The following is a 25,268-nucleotide window of genomic DNA, read 5'->3' as shown; positions in this document are numbered from 1 at the left end:
TTTCCCCCATTTCTGCTTCTTATTACTTTGTCTATCAGTTCTATATATGATCGGGTTGGTTGGCTCGGGTTCGGAAAGGATTTGGTAAGGTTTGAGATACTTAGTCTCTTTTGAGGAAGCTTAAGTTGGAAAAGTCAACTGGATGTTGACTTATGTGTTAGAGGGCTCGGATGTGAGTTCCGATGGTTCTGATAGCTTCAGGAGGTGATTTGGGATTTAGGATCGTGATCGGAATGTGTTTTAGAGGTCCAGAGTAGATTTAGGCTTGAATTGGAGAAGTTGGTATTTTGGCGATTTCCGGTTGATATGTGAGATTTTGATATAGGGGCCGGAATGGAATTCCATGAGTTGCAATAGTTCTGTTGTGTCATTTGGGATGTGTGTGCAAACATTTTAGGTCATTCGGACTTAGTTTGGTTGGGTTTTTGATCAAAAGCGGAATTCAAAAAATTTTAGAAACTTAGGCTTGAATCCGATGTGTTTTGGTTGATTCGATGTTGTTTGAGGTATTTTGAAAATTGGTACAAGTTTGAATAAGGTTATGGTATATGTTTGTGTTTTTGGTTGAGGTCCCGGGGGCCTCGGGGTGATTTCGGATGGTTGATGGAGAAGTTTCGAATTTTGGTGAGTTGTAGATTTTCTGCTTTTGCTATTTCCGTACATGCGGATTGGGGACCACAGGTGCAATGTCGCAGATACGATGAACAGGGCCGCAGAAGCGAAAAGGAGCTAGGGAGTCAAAAATCGCAGAAGCAGTTGGAGAACCGCACCTGCGATGGCGCAGGTGTGGATAGTGGATCGCAGATGTGGAAAGCTGGGACTTAAGTGAGGACCGCAGATGCGGTGGCCTTGACCGCAGCAGCGGTACCGCAGATGCGGTGGATTGAGCGCAGATGCGAAAATGCCTGGGCTAGAACATATAAATTGTTTCCTTCATGATTTTTGAGCTATTCCACCATTTTTAAGTCGGCTTTGGAGCTTTTTAGACGATTTTGAAGAAAGATTTCAAGGGAACTTCATTGAGGTAAGGATTTTGGACCTAAAACCCGTTTCTATGGTATTATTTCACGGATTAGGCTTGTAATTAATGAAATTTAAGGATCAAAGTTTGGGAAAATTAGGGCTTGGAAACTTAGACCTTTGATTGAGGATTTGAAGGACCATTTGAGGTCGGATTTCAGAACTTTTGATATATGTATGATCTCGTGGGGAAATAAGGAATCTATTGATGTAAAAATTATTGAATTCCGAGACGGGGGCCCGGGGGTCGGGTTTTGGTAATTTCGGGATTTATGTTGTAAATTGATTATTTTCGCTTGGACATCGTTCCTATAGCATATTTTGATGTTGTGATTCTGATTTTGGATAGATTCGACGCGAGTGGAGGCCGATTCGAGGGGCAAAGGCGTCGCGAGCTAGAGTTTGGACCGGATTGAGGTGAGTAATGATTGTAAATGATGTCTTGAGGGTATGAAACACCGGATTGCACATCGTTATGTTATATTGAGGTGACGCACATGCTAGATCACGAGCGTGGAGTCGTGTACTGTTGGGGATTGTGACTTAGTCCGCCCCGAATGAATGTTTTACCGAGTATTTGACTGAAAACTATTTTCTACCATAATGTTTTGGGCTGAATGCCATATTTGGACTTCGCGCCAACTATTTGAACCCTTACGGGATTTTTATTGATATTTCCTCACTGTTTTGACTTTATACTTGAACTCAGTAATGCTATATTCTACTGTTTTCATAATTCAACCATGTTTACTCTGCTTTAACACTTAAATGACATTTTAAATGATATTTTGGGCTGAGAACTATGTTTTACTGTTGCCCCAGTGGTTGTGAGATTCTAACTGAGTAAGGCAGAGGACCTATGTTGTGAGAAAACACTAATTATGATTATGAGGTCAAGGGCCTGAGATTTATACGCCACGAGATGGCTTGTTGATATGAGGCTGAGGGCCTATTGATGATGCCATGAAATGGCATGATATTGCTCTTGGGCCGTAAGGGGCCCCTCCAGGAGTCTGCACACCTTCAGTGAGCGCGGGTACCCATTGTGATGTGAGAGATAGCCCGAGGGACTAGTATTGTTGACATTGTGCCCAATGGGCAATCCTTTATGTGCTTATATGCCTTATTTGTCTGTCATTTACCTGCTTAATTGTTAAAAAGGCATTTCATGAAGTTTTAACTAAATTAAAAATGACTTTACACTTATCACTGCTTCACTATTTCTACTGGTTTTACTGCTTCATTATAGCATGTAATGTGCCTTTCGTATTTTCATATCTCTCAGTTGTTTATTTATGATTATTACTCACTGGGTTGGAGTATTCACTTTACTTCCTGCACCCCGTGTGTATATTCAGGCGTTATTGATCCCACTAGCGAGTGTTGATCTTTCCAGCTCGGGCAGATTCAAAGATTCTCTAGGTAGCTACCGGTGTTCGCAGCCTAGAGCTTCTTCCCTTATCTTATCTTTCTCTATTTTAGACCTGTATTGGACTATGTAGACCCTTATTGTATTTATCCGGATTTCTAGTTGCTCATGACTAGTGACACCCCGGTATCGGGCTGTGTTGGGTTTATCATCCACAACTGTACTGTTAACTATTCACTTTTGGATTAATTATCATGTTTTAGACTTAATTTTTAATTTTTAATTGCTTAAAACTGAAATGGGTAAGTGTTGGCTGGCCTTATCTTCATGAGAGGCGCCATTACGACCGGGTCTAGGTTTGGGTCGTGACAAATACTAACGGTACTTTCTCCTTTAATAGGTCGTCGCCCTTTACAGTTGTGACGTAGTGAATGATGTGATCTTCCGAGTTTGTGTGCCATCATATATCATCAAATATGGTGAAATTGTGAAGGTCTTGGGTATGGCATGTGGGGCTGCCTACTCGCTATATGGTTGTTCGATTAATCGGCCGGCATCCCGCTTTGGTAGCAGTTTCGGGGCGCCCGGTATCTTATCTACCCTTTCTTGATGTTCTCTCATCTGGTCGCGGAGTGCTTTATTTTCGTTCTCCATTTCTTCCATTTTCTTTAGAATGGTTGTCAGTGCATCATTACCTGCATCAAAAGCGGTGTGAGTGTTACCTATCGGGGGAGCAAGTTGTTCACCGGTAGTCGTCGTGGTATCAGTTGGCGCGGCATTTCTATTCGCCCTTTGAACGGGTTTGTCGAGTATGTCATCTAGGGTACTTGTCAGCCATTCCTGTAATAATGTCTTCATTGTTGGTAGTGCTTCCTCAGCTGTGGACGTGGAAGATCCCTTTTTCGCGTGAAGCGGTTACACTTTCATGAGGGGGAGGTGAATTACTCCGTCTGGGTGTAACGCTCGACATTACATTCTCATTATCTTCTCTGTCATCCTTGTTGATGGTGTTCAAAATGTTGGTAGTGACATCTGCTATTGTTTTTTGTCTTGCATCTCCTTTTCCTGCCATTGTTAGTTCGTGTCCACGAGGAACAGATGGCTGTCCTTTTTTATGATCTAGAAGAAACTAAAATTTTAACTAAAAAACTTTTCACAGACGGCGCCAAATTATTTGACCAAAATGTGTTAAATCTTTTAGTTAAACTAATTAATGATGAGATATAGGATGGATCTTAGTTAAGGATAATAAATTCTAGATCAAAAGTGTTAAGGAATCGATGTAGTGAACGACGTTTGGCAACGTTAAAGAGCATCTTTATATTCAATGAATGCTAATAATGTGATAACGTAAATATGCAATAAATATAGATAATGGCAGTAAAGAAAACGAGAAAGAATCTACCACCCAATTATTGTGAGACTTGGATGGTTCTTGGTCTTGACAGTGACGTGGAAAGAAGAGAAGTAAAGATGATTTATAGAATCTTGGGATCTCGTGGACAAAGAATAAATACTGCTTGCTGGTATAAGATAATCGATGAATAAGACAACAATTGTATATTCTCTCAAAGTCAACCTTTTACAATGTGTTTTTCTGAGAAGATGAATCCCTCTTTTTGTTCTCTATCTCTTACTATTTATACGGAATATTTCCAAGAAATCCTAAAAAAGTACAAAATAAGGAATATCCAAAGGAATATTCCTCGTGTCCATATCTGAACCTGTCCTAATGTTATTTCTTCACTTCAGCTGCTCGTCCTTGACAACATTCATCTTGATGAAGGCTTCCCATTATTACACCGTGGTCGACCCCGTCCTTGATCCCGTTTATCTACTATTACCAAATCGCCAAATTTAGACCAATACCGAAGTATATTACAAGAGTTATATAGCTTTTGTTTTCTTTATACAGGGAGATGTTAGACGGTTTAGGCCAAATACATAGTCAGCCCCTTAAACTTGGTACCAATTTCCACTTAAATACTTTAATTTAGAGTTGTACCTATTGCACCGTTAACTGCAATTAGTGTGTGCCTATTAAACCCTTCATAACTTGCCAGCAAAACATATAAACTGCGAGACTTTCACGCGCAATGACAAAGCAAAAATCACAAATGAGAGAAAGCCATGTGGCTTTGACTACAATTACTCCAAAAAAACACTTTGAGCCAAACAAAAAAAATGGAAAAAAGAATATCAGACCCACCACTTGCACCCCCCCCCACCCAGCCCTTCATCTTTAGACCCTTCGCCGCCAGCCTCCTCTCTCGTTGTATAACTCTATCATCATCTAATTACACCTTATCTCAAAAGTATTTCACCAATGGAGGTTTAGATTCCAACATTAGCAATCGGTGCCATCAGTTCTTCCGGTAACCTGAACTCCGATTCAGCCCATAGTAGGATCTTTATTCAACTTAGTTAGTTTCTGTTTATGGCGCTTTAAGAATTTTCAGGCAACTTACTTTATATGACTTACAAACAGAGGAAATGGGTTTACATGATACAACTCTCTTTCTATCCCTTGTCTCCTAAGATAATATTTTTTATGCAAAAGTCTACATTTTGGCTTCTGGGTTTTACTTTTCTTACTGCTGTTTTTTTCATTTGCTTAGGTAACTTTTGTCTTGATACATTTTGTTTGACACATTTGATATTATCAGAGAAAGGAAAATTAATGATAGTTGCGGTGGTGGAGGATTGACATTGATGGAAGTAAGAGCTTAGTGGTGATGGTGATATTGAAAAATAAGATTTGTTTGAATAAAAAAAGAAGAAAAATATGATTTGGTATAAGCTCACGCGCTTTAGAGACGTGAGAAACAACTTTTTTGCAAATCGTTCCTAATAGGTACAACTTGATGGAAGTTCAAGTGTTCAAAATTAAGGTGTCCAAAGTGAAAATTGCAGCCAACTTTAAGGGTCCTTCTATGTATTTGGCCGATGGTTTATTTATGATTCAATGTTTTGGCTCTCGATGGGGCTGTACTCATTTTGGACAAATTACAATAATTCGTGAAGACTTGTCACTTATCAAAGAGATGCTGGTCGAGTTGTTACGAAATCATGCAAAACACTTAAAAAGAGAAACTTTTCTTCCATTCCACTTGCTCCACTCTTTCAAATCACTTTCTTTCTCTCTTTTACTTAAAATCATTTTAAAATTGATAATATGCCAGTGGACTGCACAAATTTCAGTGATGGTGGTACGTTGCACACTACATTATCTTTGAAATAGTCTTGCAAGACGAGGCAATCAATCTGGTCGTTTCCTGATTTCCATATGGATTACATAAGTTCTTTCTTTTTTCTTGTTGAGGGAGGGGACAGAGGCGAATATATATATATATATATTCTTGAATTTATGAGCTCAAAATAAATTTAATTTTATTATATGTATAAATTCTAAAAGTTTTATAAAGTTCAAACTAAAAGTAATAAATTCAATTGAATATGCAGAAGAGAAGAAGAGTGGTTGACTTTACAAGCAAGCGGTGCCATGTTAGATTTATACAAGTGGTTGATATAGTACGCAACAAAAGTATTCGGATTCTCGGTGTATGGCACTATAACTATATATTGTGCATTTTCAGCTATTGGAAAGAGGAAATGAGAGATACCTTCATTGGGCATTTGCATGCATTGGTACTTCTTCTTTTGCCTAAAGCTTCAATCATCTTTGCATAGGTCAAAATCTGACCAGACAGGGATCGGCTCGAGAAAGGACAGGTCATAGTTCGACCCTATCAAACTCATAACGGATCATAGTTCAACCTCACAGGAGTTCGCCCCTGCCATCGCTAAATTCTCCACGCGAAATTGACTTCGCCCAAGTTGGCAACTCTAAATTCGACCTCGCTCGAATATACAATTCAAAATTGACTTCGCCCAATTTGGAAAATCTAAAATTTGACCTCGCTCGAATATACAAGTCAAAACTGATTCCGCCCAAGTCGACAAATTAAATTCAACATCGCTCGAATATACAAGTCAAAACGGATTTCTCCCAAATTGGCAAATCAGAAGTCGACCTACTTGAATTTGCAAATCAAAGGTGACTTCACTCGAACTCACGAAACGAGATCTGATCTCGCTCGGATCGAGCAAACTAAACTTGGCCTCGTTCGACTTACCAATTAAAAATTACCGGGAAATTCGAAGGTCTTTTTCAAAAAAAAAGAGAAAGGAGAGAGAAATAAAAAAGTTATGTAACCGAAGACGAAACAATTATTTTATTCAGATATAATTACAATAGTTTCGCCCTTACAAAAGGCTAAAAGCGCACCCCCCCCCCCCCCAAAAAAAAGATAAAAACAAATAACAAAGGAAAAAAAAAGTAAGTACTAAACCTGCAAGAATTTTTTTTTTCACTAGGCATCATCTCTACCATTGTTCTCCGCAGCATCATCATCATCACAAGGAAGTCCATCTTCAATATCAGCACCCTCACTGGCATCCGATGTCGTAGGGTCGTAGCCGCTAGTAAGACGAGCTTCGCGTGCCTTCGCCCGAGCATCTTCAAAAGCGGCCTCAGAAACACTCCTGGCCTCCCACAAACCATTTTATATATCTCGTTGGGCCTCAGCATGGACCCATAGCTCATACAAATGGCGGGGGATAGCAGCAGAGACAAATTCTTGAGGGATAGCCTGAGCCAACAGTTGCGCCTTCTCGGCCTTAAGAGCCACGACCCAGTCTCTTAGGCTCGAAGCTTTCCGATGAATTTCACCAATCCGCTCCTCGATCCGCATCTCACTCAGCGTGGTCATTGCCCTATCAGACTCCTGCTCAGACCTGAGGACGCAGATAATGTCTTCTAGCGTCGCCGCCCTCGCTAAAGCTGACACCCTAGCCCCTTCGGCTCTCTCCAACTCGGTCACCTTCTTTTCTAGCTCGACCACCTTCTCCATCCATTCTGCACTCAAATCAGTGACCCTGGTGGTGTTTTGTTCAAGCTCGGATCGCAAAGATAACACTTTCGCCTGAAGGTCTTCACACTTCGCCGCAACCCCTTTGCCCGCTTCGAGCTCCTCGTCTTTGGCATGGAGTAACTCATCGAGCTCGCTGCATCTATGGATAGACCGCATCAGTTACTCATCCTTTTTCTCCAACTCTTTTCTAACAGACTGAGTATTTCCCCCCGCCCTACATCTCACGGCACTTGTCGCGGTACTGGGGATACTTCATGGCCATTTTCAGAAAGACTTTGGCCCTAGTCTCAGCCCTACGAGCACTCTCAATCTCCAGCATGTAAGTCTACAAAAAAAAAAAGGTGAAGAAAAAGAGAGGAACTAGCGAAGGCAAAATAGCATAAAATAAAGAAAATGGCAAAAGAAACTCACCCTCAAGGCCATCCTGGCCACACCTCGTGACAAAGCGAAATCGTTGATCTCTCGAAGAGACTCGCTTTCAGCTGCAGAACACAGAAGGCCGAATTGAGGCACCAACTCTACCGTGTCCTCCAATAGGTTGAAATTCTATGGAATCTCGAGCATACGAGAAGGACCTTCCGCCCTTACCTCGACCCTGGTAAAGCCCTCCTCGAACATCATCATATCTTCAGGGTTGATGCCATAATATGATTCATAATCATCCACAACCACGCATTTCCCCTTCTCATTGGTCGAAGAAGGGCGCGGTTTTGCCGAGATGATGATGGGCCGCTCGAAACAATCGCGGCAACCCCCAAACTCTGTTCCCCCCTCCCCCGCTATGGTGGTCTTATCCGCAACCAGAATAGGCGTTGCCTCCGCGGCCCGATCGGCGTCGCCACCAGCTTCAGATACCACCAAAGTAGGGTCGCCTCTCGAGGACGCCTCAACTAAAGACGCTCCCTCTAATAACCTCCTCCTCATTGACAGTGCCTCTTCGCTACTATTGTGAGAAGGCTCGCCCGTTGAATTGACGACGAGAACCGGAATATCAGACTAGGGAACAACCTCCAAACGAACAGGCCCGGTCACTGACGTGGTCTGCCGTGCAACCACACCTTGAGTTCTCTCACCCGCAGGCGCCCTTTGTATGCGTCGGGCAGAGGAAGTCGACTGGAAAAAGTGAGTGCAGGAGCCCTCGTCCTTCTCACTCCTCTTCGACCTACCAATGAGAAGAGATTTAATCAAGCAAAGATAAGGTAAAAGAAAATATGGAGCAAACAACAAAGTAACAGGCCACAACAAGCCAACTCACCAACAAGAGGCTTGCACACGAACTTCTCATGGAAAGGCGCCCATTTGCGAATCCCCACCGTATGGGGAATGATCGCGCTCACCCACTCGCGAATATTGGCAACTGGCGGAGGAGGTACTCTCTCGGCTTCAAAAACAAAAATAAACCCTCAACGAGGTCATTAAAGGGAGATGACCGACAACCATCTTGAGAGAAAATATATAAAGTAAAAAAGAAAAGAAGTCCTACAGGCAAAATTCCACGTCTCAAGAAACCCCGCCGGGTTTGATACAACGTTCTCTGTGTGGATGTAGAAGAAGCTCTCCCAAAAGCGGCGATTTACCTTGTCGTCCATTTTCACCACCAAACTCTTGGTTCCTCGGTGACGTATGTGAATCGTCGTATCCTGGAGAAAATGGGGGGCGAAGAGATGAAGCATGTGTTGTAGAGAAATTCCTCGGCCAGCCAGCTCTACGTACTTGACAAGCATAAGGAAAAGCTTGTACGCATACGGAGAGAGTTGAGTCGGACACACCTCATAGAAGCAGCAGAAATCCACCACCAAGGAAGGAAGAGGAGGCGTGTACCCGATGACAAAGGGATACACATAAAACGCGCAGTAGCTCGGACGGTGTAAATGCATTATGTCCTAATCTGCCGATACCAGTTCAATATGATCAGGGATCCCCCATTTAGACCAAAGTGTCGTGAGCGCTGCAACAATCATCGTAGAAGGAACAGGCTCCGACTCATCTCTAGCAGGGCTATTGAAATCGATACTCGCCTTCCCTAGGCGAGGAACCACCTCATCTACCATCAAAAATCCCCCATCCTCCACCATCTCTTGTCCCCTTCTATTAGGGGTACATCATTTTCCGGCACTAGAGCACCAACAGCTCTATCGGAGTTTGAAGAAGTACTAGCTATTTTTTCTTTGATTAAAAGAAAAAAACAAAAGTGATAAGGGAAAAAGGTAGCAGTCACAGCAAATCCTCACAGAAGCAAAAATATGAGAAACTGGAGAAGAAGAAGAAGAAGAAGAGTTACAAGAATCTCTTGAGCGATTGAGAAACGTAACATTCAAATGAAGGGGTCTCCCCTATTTATAGGGATATGAATGCCCTGAGCGGGAAACCCAAATGCTGCTATTTAGAAAATGGAAGTGGGCACGGGAAACAACGTAACGCATAGAAAACGTGCGCCATAATAACCCATGAGAGGTATTAATGACACTCTAAACTGACGTAACGATTTTATACAACGCTCGAGATGTCATGCCGCTACCTCGCCATGAGGTACTCGCCTCTCGCATAAAGCGTTGAGATTTCTCCCAATATTTGAATCAACTGAGTCTGCTCATCGAGCTGGCCAACAGGCGACAATAAGCGGAGGAAATAACTGTATGGGTCAAAATCTGACCAGACAGGGATCAGCTTGATAAAGGACGGTGAAAAGTTACCTGGAACTGTCGTATCCATACCACGCTGTAACAACATGCACCTTGGCCACGACCAAGGTAATGTATTTAAGATAGCTGGGAGGAGAATTAGATAACACGACATTCCAAGGGGTTAGCCCGTAATACAGTCAAGTGACTTAAGTACTATGGTTAATGACCGTTGAGTAAGAGAGAAGATCTAGTATATAAACTAAGCGAGAAGAAGAAGCAAGGGGGGGTGGGACAGATAAAAACACAGAGATATTCCCTAAAAAGGGGAGAGATCTTCATCCCTTTCTCTCTCTGGAGAAAGGGGTAAGAAGCAATGAAGCTCAGACCTTCAACATAGATCATCAGTCTTGCCACACCATATTGAGAAGCAATGAAGCTCAGATCTTCAACATAGATCATCTGTCTCGCCACACATGTACGGAGTTCTATCTTATTAGAGATCGGTGACCTTTTTCATCTATATATTCCTCATTATTGTTCAACATTATGGAAATCGGCATCCTCTTCTTATATAATGAGATTTAATCAATATTACAGTTAAATCTTATGTGTGCTATGTTTGCTTACTCCCTTCTTCTATCTTGGATCTAGAGTAAATTATCGTTGGTTGAGATTTACCTAAAATCTTCTTATTTAATTAGTTTAGCAAAAAAACTTAGACGCTTTTTGGTCAAACAATCTTGCCAAAAGAAAAAAGCTTACTATAAGTAGGCCATATATTCACATGCTTGTCAAATGTATATGTGTATATACAAATATAGGTGCATTAATCCAGTGATTTAACTTCAACACTTACTAGATGATAAATGGAGAGCTAGACAAAATATGCCATATCATTGGTGCGCCCGTGAGTTGTCTGGAAAGAATTATACATGTTAAAAGAATTATAAAAATAGTATTTTTTAACTTATATAATGTAGATCTTATTTTAAAGATTGAAAATTTAGTATTTGAATCATAATAAATTTTTTTAATACATAATTTGACTCTCATACTCTAAATCCTTTCATTATTTTAAAGCCCATGTTTAACATGAACAAAAGGCAAACCAAGAAAAAGTTACAGCTAGATAGCAAGGAGCTACCTTTAATTTCATGACTCCATCAGGGTTGTGAAAGTTGAACTTTATACTCTCTAAAAAATATATAATCCGAGTATGCTAAAAGTTAAAGGTATGGATGACAACTAATTTTAATTTGATGCTTAAATACAATTGGTTATATCAACCCAACCTCGTTCATTTTATAAACAACAAATGCACCTAAACTTGAACTTAATGAATACAATTTACATTAACATTATATTTAAGTTGAATCAACCAACAAAATGATAAAATCAAACAAGTTGCACTAACTAACGTAACAGCTATAGAAGAAAAGCCAAAAATCGACAATAAGATAATAGACAAATTGATGATTCTGTGCACTATTTCAAAAATCAAATGACAGGTGTCCAATCTCATTCATAGGTTTTTAAGTTATAAATAAAATCATAGGGCCCACTGACCTCGTCAAAAAGCGCAAGTATAGGAGCAAACCTAAAATACGAGCTAAAATGAGACAGAACTTTAAATTATATCATCAAAATCTACTTTTTATCTCTTTCCTATTGGACTTTGTCGTCATGATCTATGACACTTTCATACCTACTTGCCCCACCATACCCTTTTCCATTACCAAACCAAGCCTAAGTTTCAATCTCAGAATATCATTAAGTTCTGCTACTTTACTAAAATACAGATTAAAATAGTGATTTCTTGCCTTGTAGGTTAAAAAACCTATCTTTAATAACATGGTTCGTGCAGTTCCTATCATTATTTAACCGTTAAACCAATTACCAATGCATGCGTATGAAGATTCTTCCTCACTGTTACGTACTATCTTGGATAAGTTTTATTTTGTGTCTCATATAACTTACACTAGTTGTATGAGGCTCTTTTTTATCTCACAAATTTGTGGACCCCAATCTTATACTTTTGAGTCCACAGAAATCTGGGTCCATAAAACCGTGAGACAAAAAGATTGTCTCATACAACTAGTGTCAGTTGTATGAGACACAAAATAAAAATTTTCCCTAAAACGAGTGTACATACAACAATAGCAACAATAAGAAAGAACAAAACTATTTTGGCATTCTCACTTTTTTAAAATCTTTTTCCATATGAATGTCTAAAAAAATGTAGTCTGAAAAAAGGGTATATTTTGTGCACTGACAATGTAATTTTTTTATTTTATAGACCAAGTAAATTGATCAACAACAATAAAAATACAGAAAAGGGTCAAATATGTTCCTATATAATCGAAAATAATTTAAATATGTCTTTCATTATATATTATCTGATTATATCAGACCCTACCATTATACTATAAAACAAATATACTCTTATATTTAATGGAGTGGCACGTGGTTGCATCAGATTAAATTGACCAATTCCTTTTGTTTTTAATATGGTTCACTTACAAAAAAGTGAACTTTGGGTCGGTTATCGGCTTTTAGATGTATTAATTCGCTAGCCACCCGATAAGATATCAGACGAATTGGTATCAGTTTAGCTCTTATCGGGAGGTTTATCAGCCTAATTCAATCTATATTGCACATGACGCAATTTACCAAATTTAGTAAGGGTCCAAAATTTGCTTCGCTGTGCTTCAAATGTACGCTGATGTTGGTCAAAGAATGGGATTTCTTGCTCTTGTTTTATAACTGCTCCAATTTTCTTTAGATGTCGCTCTAATTTCTAAACAATGCAAGAACACCTGCCGAAGCGTGTGCGGACTGGCATTTTTTTTACATGCAAGCATACCTGTAGATGTATGTGTTAAACCCAATTTAACAGCAGATTATACTCGTTAAATTATCTCTTGTTTGTTAAGTTTTGGTACTTCCCCTGCACCTACTGGAGGTGGTAAGAATACGTGAAGCAATCAAGTAAATTATTTTTGGTTTGATAGGATTGAAAAGAATGCGTGAAGCAAGCAATTAAAATTTGTCTAATAGTAAATTAGTAATAGAGAATAGAGATAGAGCACTGGAAGTGGAAGAAGGGTTTTTGATTATTTAATATATATATATATGGATAAAATAAATTTTATATGTATATATATATATTCCTAACGGGTTAACGGATTATCCATTAAGAAAATTGAATAATCCGTCCCAAAACCGATAAGCCGTTAATGAAAAAATTTCAATTTGTTCCCCATCCGTTAAACCGTTAACCAGATACCAATAAGCCATTAAGCTTCGATTTCGATTCGATTTTCGATTTCGGTTCGATTTTGAACACCCCTAGGTGCAGCCACAGGGTACTCCGCTAAAAATAAGGTTATATGTATTTTATAGTATAACAATAGAGTCTGATATAACCAGATAGTATAACGAAGAATATATTTAAACTATTTTCGATAGTATAGGGACATATATATTTGACCATTTTCCGTTAAAAATAACTCTTTCTATCAAGCATGATATGGTAACCTAATAAATAAAAAGAAAATTCGCTCTCGTAAATTTAATTTAATTATACTTATAATGTAAATAATTTTTATACTTCAATATATATAACTTAAATACAAGTTCAATTAAACTCAGCCACTCACTACTTCTTTGTAACAAAATGAATTCAAACTTAGGAGTATATTTTTTTAAGAATTCTTTATCTACATAGGTATACTTTGAATTAGAGACAATGAATGCATTTGTCACCTATTGATTTCATCATGTAATCGCCCTCCCCGACATTCATATGGGTATTTAAGCATAAGAAATCAAACTATTGTTAGCTCATTAATCATTTTATCATAGGCGCCATTAAAAATTTAAAAATCTTCCTCAACAACTCGAAATTATAAAGGTTAAAGAAGCAAAAACTTTGGTTTTCGTATGCTGGAAGTTGAATGATTACTATATTCAAATTGCTAAATCTCATGCTACACAACCATTATGTCCTCCATAATGTTTGTGATTCCCAACTCCTTTACAAGTTCAAATTACAAAGTAGACAAATCTTCTCATCGAAATGACAAAGTTTGATCTTTAAAGAAAACCCTCCATATTGATGAATTTTAGCTTTTCCTATGACATTTCCTCTATTATTACTACCACTAGAGTGTTGGAAAAAGGTCAAAAAAGCAAGTGACAAATTTCCTCCATGGAAATTAGAAGCAAGAGTCCAGAATTCAATGTTTAAATGACCAAGCAAACTAAAGTAAAACTTTAATAAATCCTTTTGCTCTAGGCACAAAAGGTGACTAATTTAATTTTCCAATCTTTTATATTTGCTCCCTTCATTTTTACTTGTCTAAAAATAAATTTTTATTTTTATTTGTCCACTAACTAAATCAAGAAAAAGAAAAAATTCTTTTTCTTATTTTACCCTTATCATTAACTACTTATTCCTCAAATCATTTTTCAAAAATTTTGAAAATGCTATCATTATTATGAATAAAATTATAAAATAAGTATTTCATTTTTTCCTTAAATGGCGTGCCACGTAAAAGTGGACAATATCAATAGGAAACAAAATATAAAATCCAATTGAATAGACAATGATTAAAAAAGAAAAAATGATATTATATAGCCACTGTAAAATAATAGCCGAAAAAATATATGAAATTTATATACTTTTGTGTGTATATATATATATAAAAATATATATATTTTGTATATATATATTATGTATGTTATATACAAAAATTATACAAATTTTATATACTTTTTCGATTACAAGGTGTAAATAATTTCTGGCGCGTGCTAAAAGTGATAGCAATAAAACCTAGGTCCGGCAAGACATCACAATGGAACACCTATCAATTTTGGTATCCAAAGAAAACTTTTTACGATCAAAGGTTAGGGCAATGTTACTCGTAAAATTTCAAATAATTAATGATACTGTGATATCTTGATAATTAAGCTACTCAAGGAATTTCGACTAAAAATTTATAAATGCAGAATAAGTTACGAAAATGATTTTTTTCGGAACAAAAACAGAGAGGATTAAGTTAGATATATGATTGTATTTAGTTTGCTCTAATTAACCGGGGTACAATATACCAACTGAATTACTTTACTCAGGTATGCTCACAAGTACAGGTCGCCAAGCCCTCCTAAGTAACCGTTGCCGGAAAGTCGCCGATAATGGTCGGAGCGAACGTAGCCCAATTCTCCGAACAGCTGACCCCGCACTAATACCGCCACCGGCACCGGAGGTTGCCGGCGAGAGTCCTTGTCTCGTATTCCCCGAAAGTGTGTTTTCAAAGGAGGGAGGCGATGAAACAAACAAGTCCTTCAGCTTGTGACTGACAACCAGTTCCTTCCCCTTCTCCGGCGAATCTCGGTGCCGATCCGGCGAGCAGACTTCCCGGCGAGGCAGCCTACGGTTACGGCTGAGAAGCATACGTAGAGTCTTCCGTCGGCGGAGGTGAATAACTGGGCTTGTTGTTGGGCTCCTCGTTGGGCTTCCTGCTACTGCACATTGAGTTGCAAGAAGCTTGAATTTCTGCAAAGTAGCCATTAATTTGCTTCGATCTGAGAAACTGATTCACGTTGTAACTTGTTTGGTAAATAAATTTGGAGTAAAAAATTATTAAATGGGAATGAAGAGACGGGGAATACAGACGGCTTTCGTTAAGGCCGGGGAATATGGACCGTCTGTTTGGGTCTTTTAAGGCATTCTTTATCCCACTTTCATTTCAAGCCTGTTGCGGCATCATTCTGAAACGTGGCCTCTTTTCCCAAGTTCGTAACCAGTCTTCACTTATGGGCCCCACTCCACATAAATTTGCTTTTTCACTTTAGTCTTGGATTTAGTTACTTCAATAGTACATTCTAAATGACATTCTAGTTTAATTAGTTAAAGTAAATCATTTTTACATCTTTAATTTATCAATATATACGATTACTTGTTGTTGTACACTATCAATATTCAGAAATTAAACTCTTACACTCTCGGTCCATCTTTACTTGTCGACTACACTAAAAATATATCATTTTTTACCTGTGCAGTTTGAACAATCAAAAAATAATATATCATTTTATGCCTATTTTATCCTTATTATTTTCAATATTTTAAATTTATAATAGCCAATGTTAGTTTTCCATCACTAATAATTAGGGGTAATATAGTAAAATTGATATTTTATTAATTACTTCATAGGGGGAGGGGGGATTAAACATGGACAAATAAACATGGACGGTGGAAGTAATTTTTAACTTTGACGGTGAAAAGATTTTCTTGTAAACTTATTTAAGAGCTAATTTAATCTACATTACCACAGTATTTTAATATGATACTGCATGCTATTTTTACAAGCTCACATTTCCATGTTCTATATGTGATATATACATTGCTTGAACTTGTTCGTGCTTATTTAATTTGTCCAAGGATTGGACCACATTCAGAATCCCATGTACCATATGTGTATACATTGCTTGGACTCGATTCTCATGTTTCCTTATCCAAGGATAAGATTAAAGGACCACACTCCATTCTTTAATTCTAAGATACGTTAGTTATTAAATGTTACTCACTAACTCTATTCCTATACTCTATATACGCTCAATAGAAGTCCGAATAGGAATTGCTTTTTGCGTACATAAATTGTTAAAAGTGACTCAAAAAGTTTTTAGATTACATCTTTTGTTTACCCTAAAATTCGTGTAATAATTAAATTTATATTGTGATTTTAAGTATATGTGATTCAATCCAATGCCAATTGATAAACAAGGAATTAAATAGATAAATCAGAGAATAAAATAATTCAAACCAGTATGCTAGCCAAATTTCGATCTCGACTTGTGGTAGTCTCAAGGTGTGACAATAAGAATAGCAGATGATAAACTAACTCAGATGAACAGTAAAGCAAAATATCAAGAAAGTAATGATGGTATATTTTCTTCTTAGTGAACATTGATGATTACAAATGAATGAGATCCCCCTTTATATAATAGGGGAATCCTAAATAAGGTACACTTCTAATTATAGTAGGAAATCATATTTGACAATTGATTAACCGTCGAGGACCAATCCATTCTGAAATTCATGCCATGATCTTCGGTCTGTTGCGGGTATCTCGCTCTTTCCGTTACTGAACTATACCAGCATCATCTCAAAGTATGCCCTTTTCTGACCTCGTTTAGTGATGTCGACCTCGATCTTGGAAAGAAACTTTGACCCCGAACTCGACATCCTGTCCTTTAGACGTGGTATCTCCTTTTCTATCAAAGGACGAAATCGGGTAGCTCCAATTTCCACCGTATATAGATAGTCCCCTTGTTTCTTAGAGTAAAATGATAAGAAACAACTTGAGCCTCGATTTTCTAGAGACCCCGAGAATGATGTCATCCCCGTGACGTAAGCGGTCGAGGAGACCGAAACATCTCATCGATACAGTCCCAAATTATTAATGTTTGTCAGTGTGTGGCCGGCCATTAGCGCTACCGAACCGTCGCCATGAGTCTATAAATACCAGTTTCCTGGTTGAATCAAAACTTTATTCCACCTTCACCAAGCTTTCTAAGTCTCTTCCTCTCTCCATCTCTTCTCTTTTACCATCCGTTGATTTAACTATTTTAGTATCAATAATACCAAACTCCACATCCTTCCGCTTCCTTCTACCTAAACCAATGGCGAAAACCTCCAAAACCATCCCACAAAAGAAGAAGGCTTCTTTCTCTTCTTCCCTATTGGCCGGTGATAAAACGCCGGTGGAACCGCTCCCTCACGAGTATGTTCCCGGTCCTTGTGTCTTAAAATCCAACTTCAAAGCCAAGAATCCTCCATCGATCCCTGGCCGATGTGAGCACGTGTCGAGATACATTTGCTCGATAACGGCGAAACACATCGAGGTTGTAAAGAGAGATTGTGGATAGGGTGCGAGGTCGTGGTACAAATCCCTGCTCCCAAAGAGAGTATTACCACTCACGTGGAGGGGTTCCTAAGTGTCTACACTTATCCCTTCACACTGAGTCATATCGACCCAGTCATTATTAATTTTTGCAAGAGGTACCATGTCACCCTAGGCCAGGTTCACCCCTCATTTTGGCGCATAATGATCATGCTCCGCTTCTTTTCCACCAAGGCCAGGGGCTGGAGTTCATCCTCAACCACCTAATACGATTATATCGACCTCGGCTTTTTCGAGGGTTGATCAAGCTCCAACGCCGAGCGACAAAGGCCTTTTTTGCGAGCAACAATGAGGACAAGGATCGGGCTTGGATGAGCCTATTCGTGCGGGTAAGGACTTGTGACCTCATCCCCAAGGAAAAATTGTCGTTCCCCGAAAAGTGGAACCCCGATCGTAAGTAATGTATTACCCATTAATCTTTGTACTCTATTTTTTTGTTGCTTTATGTAATACTTTCATCTGTTATGCAGCGGTTTTTTGGACGCCTCGCGCGGTCCCCGACCTCGAAGACTGGGTTCGAAAGTTGGCCTCAACTTCCTCCCATGCCGAGCGTTGCTGGCGTGACTTGGCAAGGGGCAGATGGGAAGCTAAAAATTATGGTAAGTTTACCTTTAGATGCCTTTTTTATGTAACGTTTCTCTTTATTTATACTTGACTCTCTTTTATGCAGGCCTTGGAGATGTCTCTGAAAAAAGGTCGGCCCCGCCAGGGGAAGAGACCAAGTCCCCTATTCCGAAATTGGGGAAAGATAACAAGAGGAAGAGGGTCTCGGAGTCCGAGGACCACCAACCTAAAAGGGCTCCAATTCAAAGACGCAAGAGAAATCTCATCCTTGTAGCTATAGAGTCGGTCCACCAGTTGGGGGAAGAACAAGATGAAGATGAGGGCGACAATTCGGCGTTGGTGGTTCGAGCAAGGAAGCCGGTCGAGGCCGCTGAGTCTTCCAAGCCGGGGGCGATTGTCGGGACCCTGCCTCGTGATGCGAAGGCTTCAAAGAAAGATTCGGGAAAAACCCCTGAATCGCCCGAGGTTGAGATTATCCCTCAACCATTAACAATCATATACTGGAGGGGGCCGGTTCTGAAACCCCTAAGGCTGACCAGAGCGCTCCGAGCGACTCGCTCGGGGCTGTGACACTAGGTCACTCTCCTTCTCTTCCGACCTTTTTTTAGGAGGCTATAAGGGATGCTCGGGCTCTACAAATACCCAACATAGGTGGAGTCCCTTGTGAAGAGGATCCCTTCTGAGATTGCTTTACCGGGGTTGATAACATCGTTGATCTCAATGATGCGTCTACAAAAAAGAAGATTGGACCAGTCCCATGTATTGTTAGGATTTTATTTTTCCTTTTCTTTTTTTTGTAGGACCCCCGTCGGTCCCTTGTACATATTTTTGCCTATATATATAAAGAAATTTTCCCTTTTGAATGTCTTCTCAATTTTTATCTACAAACACATTTTTTGCATTGTAAAACTCTAGCACAATCTAGAGCATTCGAGATTTTGGTTTTGGGTGGCTTCCTTGAAGTAACCACAGTCGAGTTTGAATAAGGTTCGAACTTGAAAGCATGGGCCCTTTAGGGTTTGTGTTGAATAATGATGAGTCCCCGAGCCATAGCCAAGTCATTTTTTATTTGGGTCAGAATAGTTGAACCCAATCGAGTGAGAACAAGATCTCGAACTCTAAGTATATTGTCCCTCAAGCTCTTTAGATTGGGCCGATACGGCCTCTAAAATATGTATATTATTCCCCTATTTCGGCTTAAAATACTTAGTAAAAATTTCTTTATGCCTTAGAATGTATTATTTACTCATTAGGTTTTTTGAGAGTTCGATATCGATTGAAACCCATCTGTCTTTTGTGCCTTAGCACGTTTGTGTTAAGATAATTTGATAACTTTAAGTTTTTTCGAGGGCTGATTTTATCGAAGCCCTTTTGATTATTTGCCGAGGGTAGCCTTTTTAACCGATTTTTCAAAGAATTCGAGGGCCTATTTTTATTGCGGGATTCGGACGTCTCCGAGCCGAATTAATTTGGCTGTAGCCTTTGGGTATGCCACTTGGGCTTGTTCCCCAATAACACTTTGAACTTGTTCGAAGTGTTAGTCCGCGAGAATGATGGCCTTGGCCTATAGATCGAGGGGTGCCTCTTTGAGGTCTTATGAATTCGAGTTCAAATAACTTGAATATGTCGATCGTTGACGACAGTCCCCGAGTGTTCGAGGCATAATTGTGCTTGGCGCTTGAGTCATTTCTCACAAGTTCAAATAACTCAAATATGTCGATTGTAGAAAATTTTCTTTGAGACACAAGATGTTTGATATATAAAGAATGCTTCTTGGAATAATTTATACATGCGTACATGTTTTGCCATCGGGACTTGACTAATCTATATGGACACAGTTCATTCGATTGTTTGGCCCATTACAAAGTTTCCCTATCGAGACCTTTTAACATGAAGTTCTTTCCTCGAAAATATAACATCCGAGGGTGATAACCCACAGTATTTGAGGTTGATTGGAAAGAAGCCTTGGATATTATTGGATTTTCCTCAGGTAGCACATAATTGTTGCCTCGTTAAAAACCTCGCCGGAAAAACCCATTTGGGATAAAAACTGATCTAAGGGAAAATGAGTGCAATGTGTGCTTTACAACCTAAGGTCCTTGTGTTGAAGAGTTTCTCGACGTCTTCGATCGAACACCTACAATAAGTTAGTATCAAATACAAATGAAAAGGGGAAAAGCCATACCTTAGCAATAATACCGTTTGAAGAGTGATATATTCCAATTGTTCGCCCTCCATTGTGCCAAGTTTGTAAGATCCCTTTCCGATGACACCGAGGACTCGATATGGTCCTTCCCAATTTGGGCCTAGTTTCCCTTTATTCAGGTCCGAGTATTAAGGGTGACTTTCCTCAGAACTAGGTCCCCGATTCCGAAGTGGCGAGTTTGGTTCTTCTATTATATATCTCGATTATTTGCTTTTGCGCAGCCATCCGAACGTGTGCAGTTTCTCGTTTTTCATCCAATAGTTCGAGGCTAGTATTCATAACCTCGTGATTTGATTTTTCCGTTGTATGTCGAAATCTGGCGCTAGGTTCCCCAACTTCGACCGGAATCAAGGCCTCGGAGCCATATACTAAGGATAACAAGGTTGCCCCATACTGGACTTTGATGTTATTCGATATACCCAAAGGACTTTGGGTAAAATTTCTCTCCACTTCCCCTTAGCATCGTTCAACCTTTTCTTTAAGTTTTGAATGATAGCCTTGTTCGTTGATTCGGCCTGTTCGTTCCCACTAGGATGATAGAGTGTTGTTAATATCCTTTTTATTTTGTGTTCCTCAAGGGATTTCATTACCGTGCTGCCAATAAATTATTTTCCATTATCACATACTATTTCGGCGGGTATCCCAAATCGACATACGATGTGATCCCAGATGAAGTCTATAACCTCTTTCTCTCTCACTTTCTCGAATGCATGTGCTTCAACCACTTAGAGAAATAGTCAATCCTAAATAAAATGAACTTAGATTTACCTGGGGCAGTTGGCAGAGGGCCGACGATATCCATCCCTCATTTCATGAATGGCCATGAGAATAAGACTGAATGAAGTTGTTCTCCGGGCTAATGGATCATCGGTGTAAACCTTTGACATTTATCACATTTTTGAACAAACTCCTTAGTGTCTTTTTCCATGCTATCCTAGTAGTATCCTGCTCTAATGATTTTGTGAATCAATGATTCGGTGTCGGAGTGGTTCCCACACATGCCTTCATGGACCTCTCGTAAAATATAATCGGTGTCTCTTAGCCCTAAACATACTGCCAATGGTCCATCGAATGTCCTTCTGTATAATGTTCCATCTTCAGTCAATGTGAATCGAGCAGCTTTGGTTTGTAGGACCCTCGACTCTTTAGGGTCCGATGGGAGATTTCCGTTCTTCAAGTATTTAATATATGTATTCCTCCAATCCCAGGTTAAGCATGTAGAGTTTATCTCGGCATGACCTTCCGCGATCACGGATCTTGAGAGTTGAACAACAGATCCCCGAACTGATATAGTCTTCCTCGACCGATGAACCCAAATTTGCAAGTGCATCAGCCTCACTGTTTTGTTCTCGAGGTACATGTTATAAAGTCCATTCCTTAAAAGGGTGCAAAGTTACATGTAACTTGTCCAAATACCTTTGCATTCTATCCTCTCGAACTTCGAAGGTTTTGTTTACTTGGTTCACTAATAGTAAAGAGTCACACTTGGCTTCAATGACTTCTGCTCCCAAGCTTTTAGCTAGCTCGAGACCTGCAATCATGGCCTCATACTTGGCCTCATTGTTAGTCAACCTAGAAGTTTTGATAGACTGCCTAATAGTGCTACCCGTGGGCGGATTCAAAATGATTCCTAGCTCGGACCCCTTCACATTAGAAGCATCGTCTGTAAAAAGGATCCATACCTCCTATGATGTGTCCGATTTTAACAAGAGTTCCTTTTTAACTTCGGGTACGAGAGTTGGCGTGAAATCGGCCATGAAGTTCGCTAGAATTTGAGACTTGATGGCCATTCGGGGTAGATACTCAATATCGTACCCACTAAGTTCGACGGCCCATTTGGCCAATGTCACGCCCCAACCTCGGGAGGCGCAACCGGCGCTCAATCAAGTGAACCCAACTGAGCAAGCCTTTTTGACACCTTCTACCCAACTCACTATGATCAAGAAACCATGTTTTCATTTAAGTTAGACAGTAAGAAAGATCATTCATACGACACCGCTAGTTCATTTTCTATTATAGCCCTTAAACAATAGTTATATTCCCAAAAATTATGCAGTTACAGTTTAGAGGAGGCAAAAGTTTAGAATTACAACATAGTCTAGAGACCCATCCAATACCCGAACATAACCAACACAACGTCTACAGAGCCTCTAAGGATACAAAAGACATTTATGATAACGCCAGCAACAAGGCCCCGACCATACCTCAAAAGTGAAAATTTGCAACAAAAGATGTACAACATAACCCCTTGAAGGAAAAAGGGGCTCACCAAGACTTTGAGAGGAGGATACTCTGCTACGCTCAATCGACATTGTCCGTTATAGAACCACCTACATTCATTCAAAAATATAGCGCACCCGGCAAAAGGGACGTTAGTACCATGGAATAGTATTAGTATGTATCACTAAACACCATCTTGTTAGAAAGAACAACCATACAGGAGTAAAGAAATAATAAGGACTAAACAAGTTCAAACAATCACTAAGATATCCAATAAAAGGGTTCACATAGCTTTCACACAATTTTTTGTAACTTTAGGTTGGGGCATTCCATATTGTTGCATCATCATTCACAGTACCACCGCTTTCTTGTGCGGAGTCCAATCATGGCCCAATCGGCTAAGCTGTCTTATTTGAGACATATACCTCAATCACTATTTCATTCTCACTTTCCAATTTCAATACCAACACAGTACCACCACGTATATAGCATGGCGTCCGATCATGGCCCGATCGGCTAGGCCGTCTTACCAAGACATTACCCTTTTTCATTAATCATTTCGATTCCATTTTTGGTTTCACATACATTAGATCATCGGCACTTGGGGCCATAACTACCACATTATACTTGACACTAGGCCACATTCCATAACTCATGTTTCATATTATTCCCATTTTTCAACATTTACCTTGCCCTTTAAGGTCATAGGCACACACAAGAGCAATTCAAGTTGTAAGCATAAAGAGGAATTCACCTAGTTCGGCATAATAATCACAATGTAGCTTCGACTTGAAATTTAGGCATTTTTGCACATAGTTCATGTTCTCCACACAATCTCAATTTTACAAAGAATAGCACATTAAACAAATGGAAACGCACCTTCCACATATGTTCTCACAATACCAATTCATTTGATATAACAAGTACTACATCAAGCAAAGTTCAGACTTACAACATTTGCACAGACACCATGGAAGCTTAATTTCTAAGAAGAGGGGGTTTTAGCCATACATACCTCAATGGAGTTTTCCTTAAATCCTTACAATAATTTCGGAATTTTCTAGCAACTTCGATCTATTTTATGAAAATTACAAATTGAACCAAGAATTAGAGACATGATTAAGATTCTAGCTCATTTGAGTATATTATCAAGCACTAAGTGTGCATTGTGATTTTAGGACCCTCTTGTGAGAGATTTTCATCACCTTATACCCCAATTGCTATCCTTTTAACTCACAATATTCTCATACCCCATTATCACTCGTGCATGTAAGATAATTAATCCCTATACCCATGAGCCCACTTGTTAATCACTTATTTTAATAGAAATTTTGAAATTATAGATTAGGGCACAAGTTCTTACCTCTTAGGGTGAAGGCCTAGCAAATTTTACTTGACAATCTTCAAGGGTTTAGGCAAAGATTAAGTGGGGAATTGATGAAGATCACCCTCTCTCTCTAGAACTTCCTCTCTCACTTTATTTGCAGGAAATTCGCATCAAAGGGGTCTAAGGGGGTGTTTTTAATGGAATGGGGTCAAGTTTTAAAAGTTGAAAAATACGACCCCCGACACGATCTGCGATCGCATAATGAAAATGTGGCCTGCAAAAGGGACCGCAAAAATGACCCACAAAACTTGAACAAACTGCCCGGGTATGCAATAAGAATGTGGTCTGCATACCTGTTCTGTGTTCGCATAATGCACCGAAGAACTTCCCCTCGCAAAAATTTCAAGGGGATTATGCGGTGACTATGCGGCCCGAATATTGATTATGCGATCGCATAATTGGCCGCATAGTTGGCCTCAAAATTAACCATCAAACTGTCTAACTCTGTGGCGACTATGTGGTCCGCATAGCTATTATGCGATAGCATAATGGACCTTAGAAACACACTTTTTTAGAAAAACATTATTCCTTTACTGTTTAATGCACATATCAATCCAAAGGGTCCGAACTGCGGCGAGCTTAATTTTACGAATTTCTAACACATATTCCTAACTTGGCACTACGAGATCTCGGGTTTTTCAGAAAAAATTTCACGGGGCTTTACAGCCAATCGGCTGACAGTTCAGGCTTGTGCAAAATATTACAAAGTGGGTAAGTGGTTAACACGCATATGGGGTGACATTGAAAGTATGGTTTTAACTTTCTAGAAGCGCTTATCAGTGCAAGTGACAATTTCTCTAAGTGTGGATATCTAGTTTCTGCTTCTCCTAGGGTTCGACTTACATAATAAACGGGAAATTACGTACCGTGCTCTTCTCAAACCAGGACACCACTTACCGTGATTTTCGATACTGCCAAGTAAGATAAAGTTTCTCATCTGCCTTTGGAGGTTGAAGCAGTGGCGGGCTCGACAGGTATCG

The 25,268-nt window shown here is 39.4% G+C and overlaps 1 protein-coding gene across 1 annotated transcript; it reads right to left on the bottom strand.

Moving 5' to 3' along the window:
* Positions 1-15,072: 15,072 nt before the first annotated feature.
* LOC107791390 (uncharacterized) lies at positions 15,073-15,519 on the bottom strand. Its single transcript, XM_016613451.2, has one exon. It carries the CDS (start codon positions 15,517-15,519, stop codon positions 15,073-15,075), a length of 447 nt encoding a protein of 148 aa, XP_016468937.1.
* Between the last annotated feature and the right edge of the window lie 9,749 nt (positions 15,520-25,268).

The sequence above is a fragment of the Nicotiana tabacum genome, chromosome 3 (assembly GCF_000715075.1).
Source record: "Nicotiana tabacum cultivar K326 chromosome 3, ASM71507v2, whole genome shotgun sequence".
In the NCBI taxonomy this organism is placed as follows: domain Eukaryota; kingdom Viridiplantae; phylum Streptophyta; class Magnoliopsida; order Solanales; family Solanaceae; genus Nicotiana; species Nicotiana tabacum.
This window is presented reverse-complemented; position numbering and strand designations above follow the sequence as displayed.

Bases quoted from the DNA above. Each gene is read 5' to 3' on its own strand.
- LOC107791390 (XM_016613451.2), bottom strand. From the start codon at position 15,519: ATGGCTACTTTGCAGAAATTCAAGCTTCTTGCAACTCAATGTGCAGTA.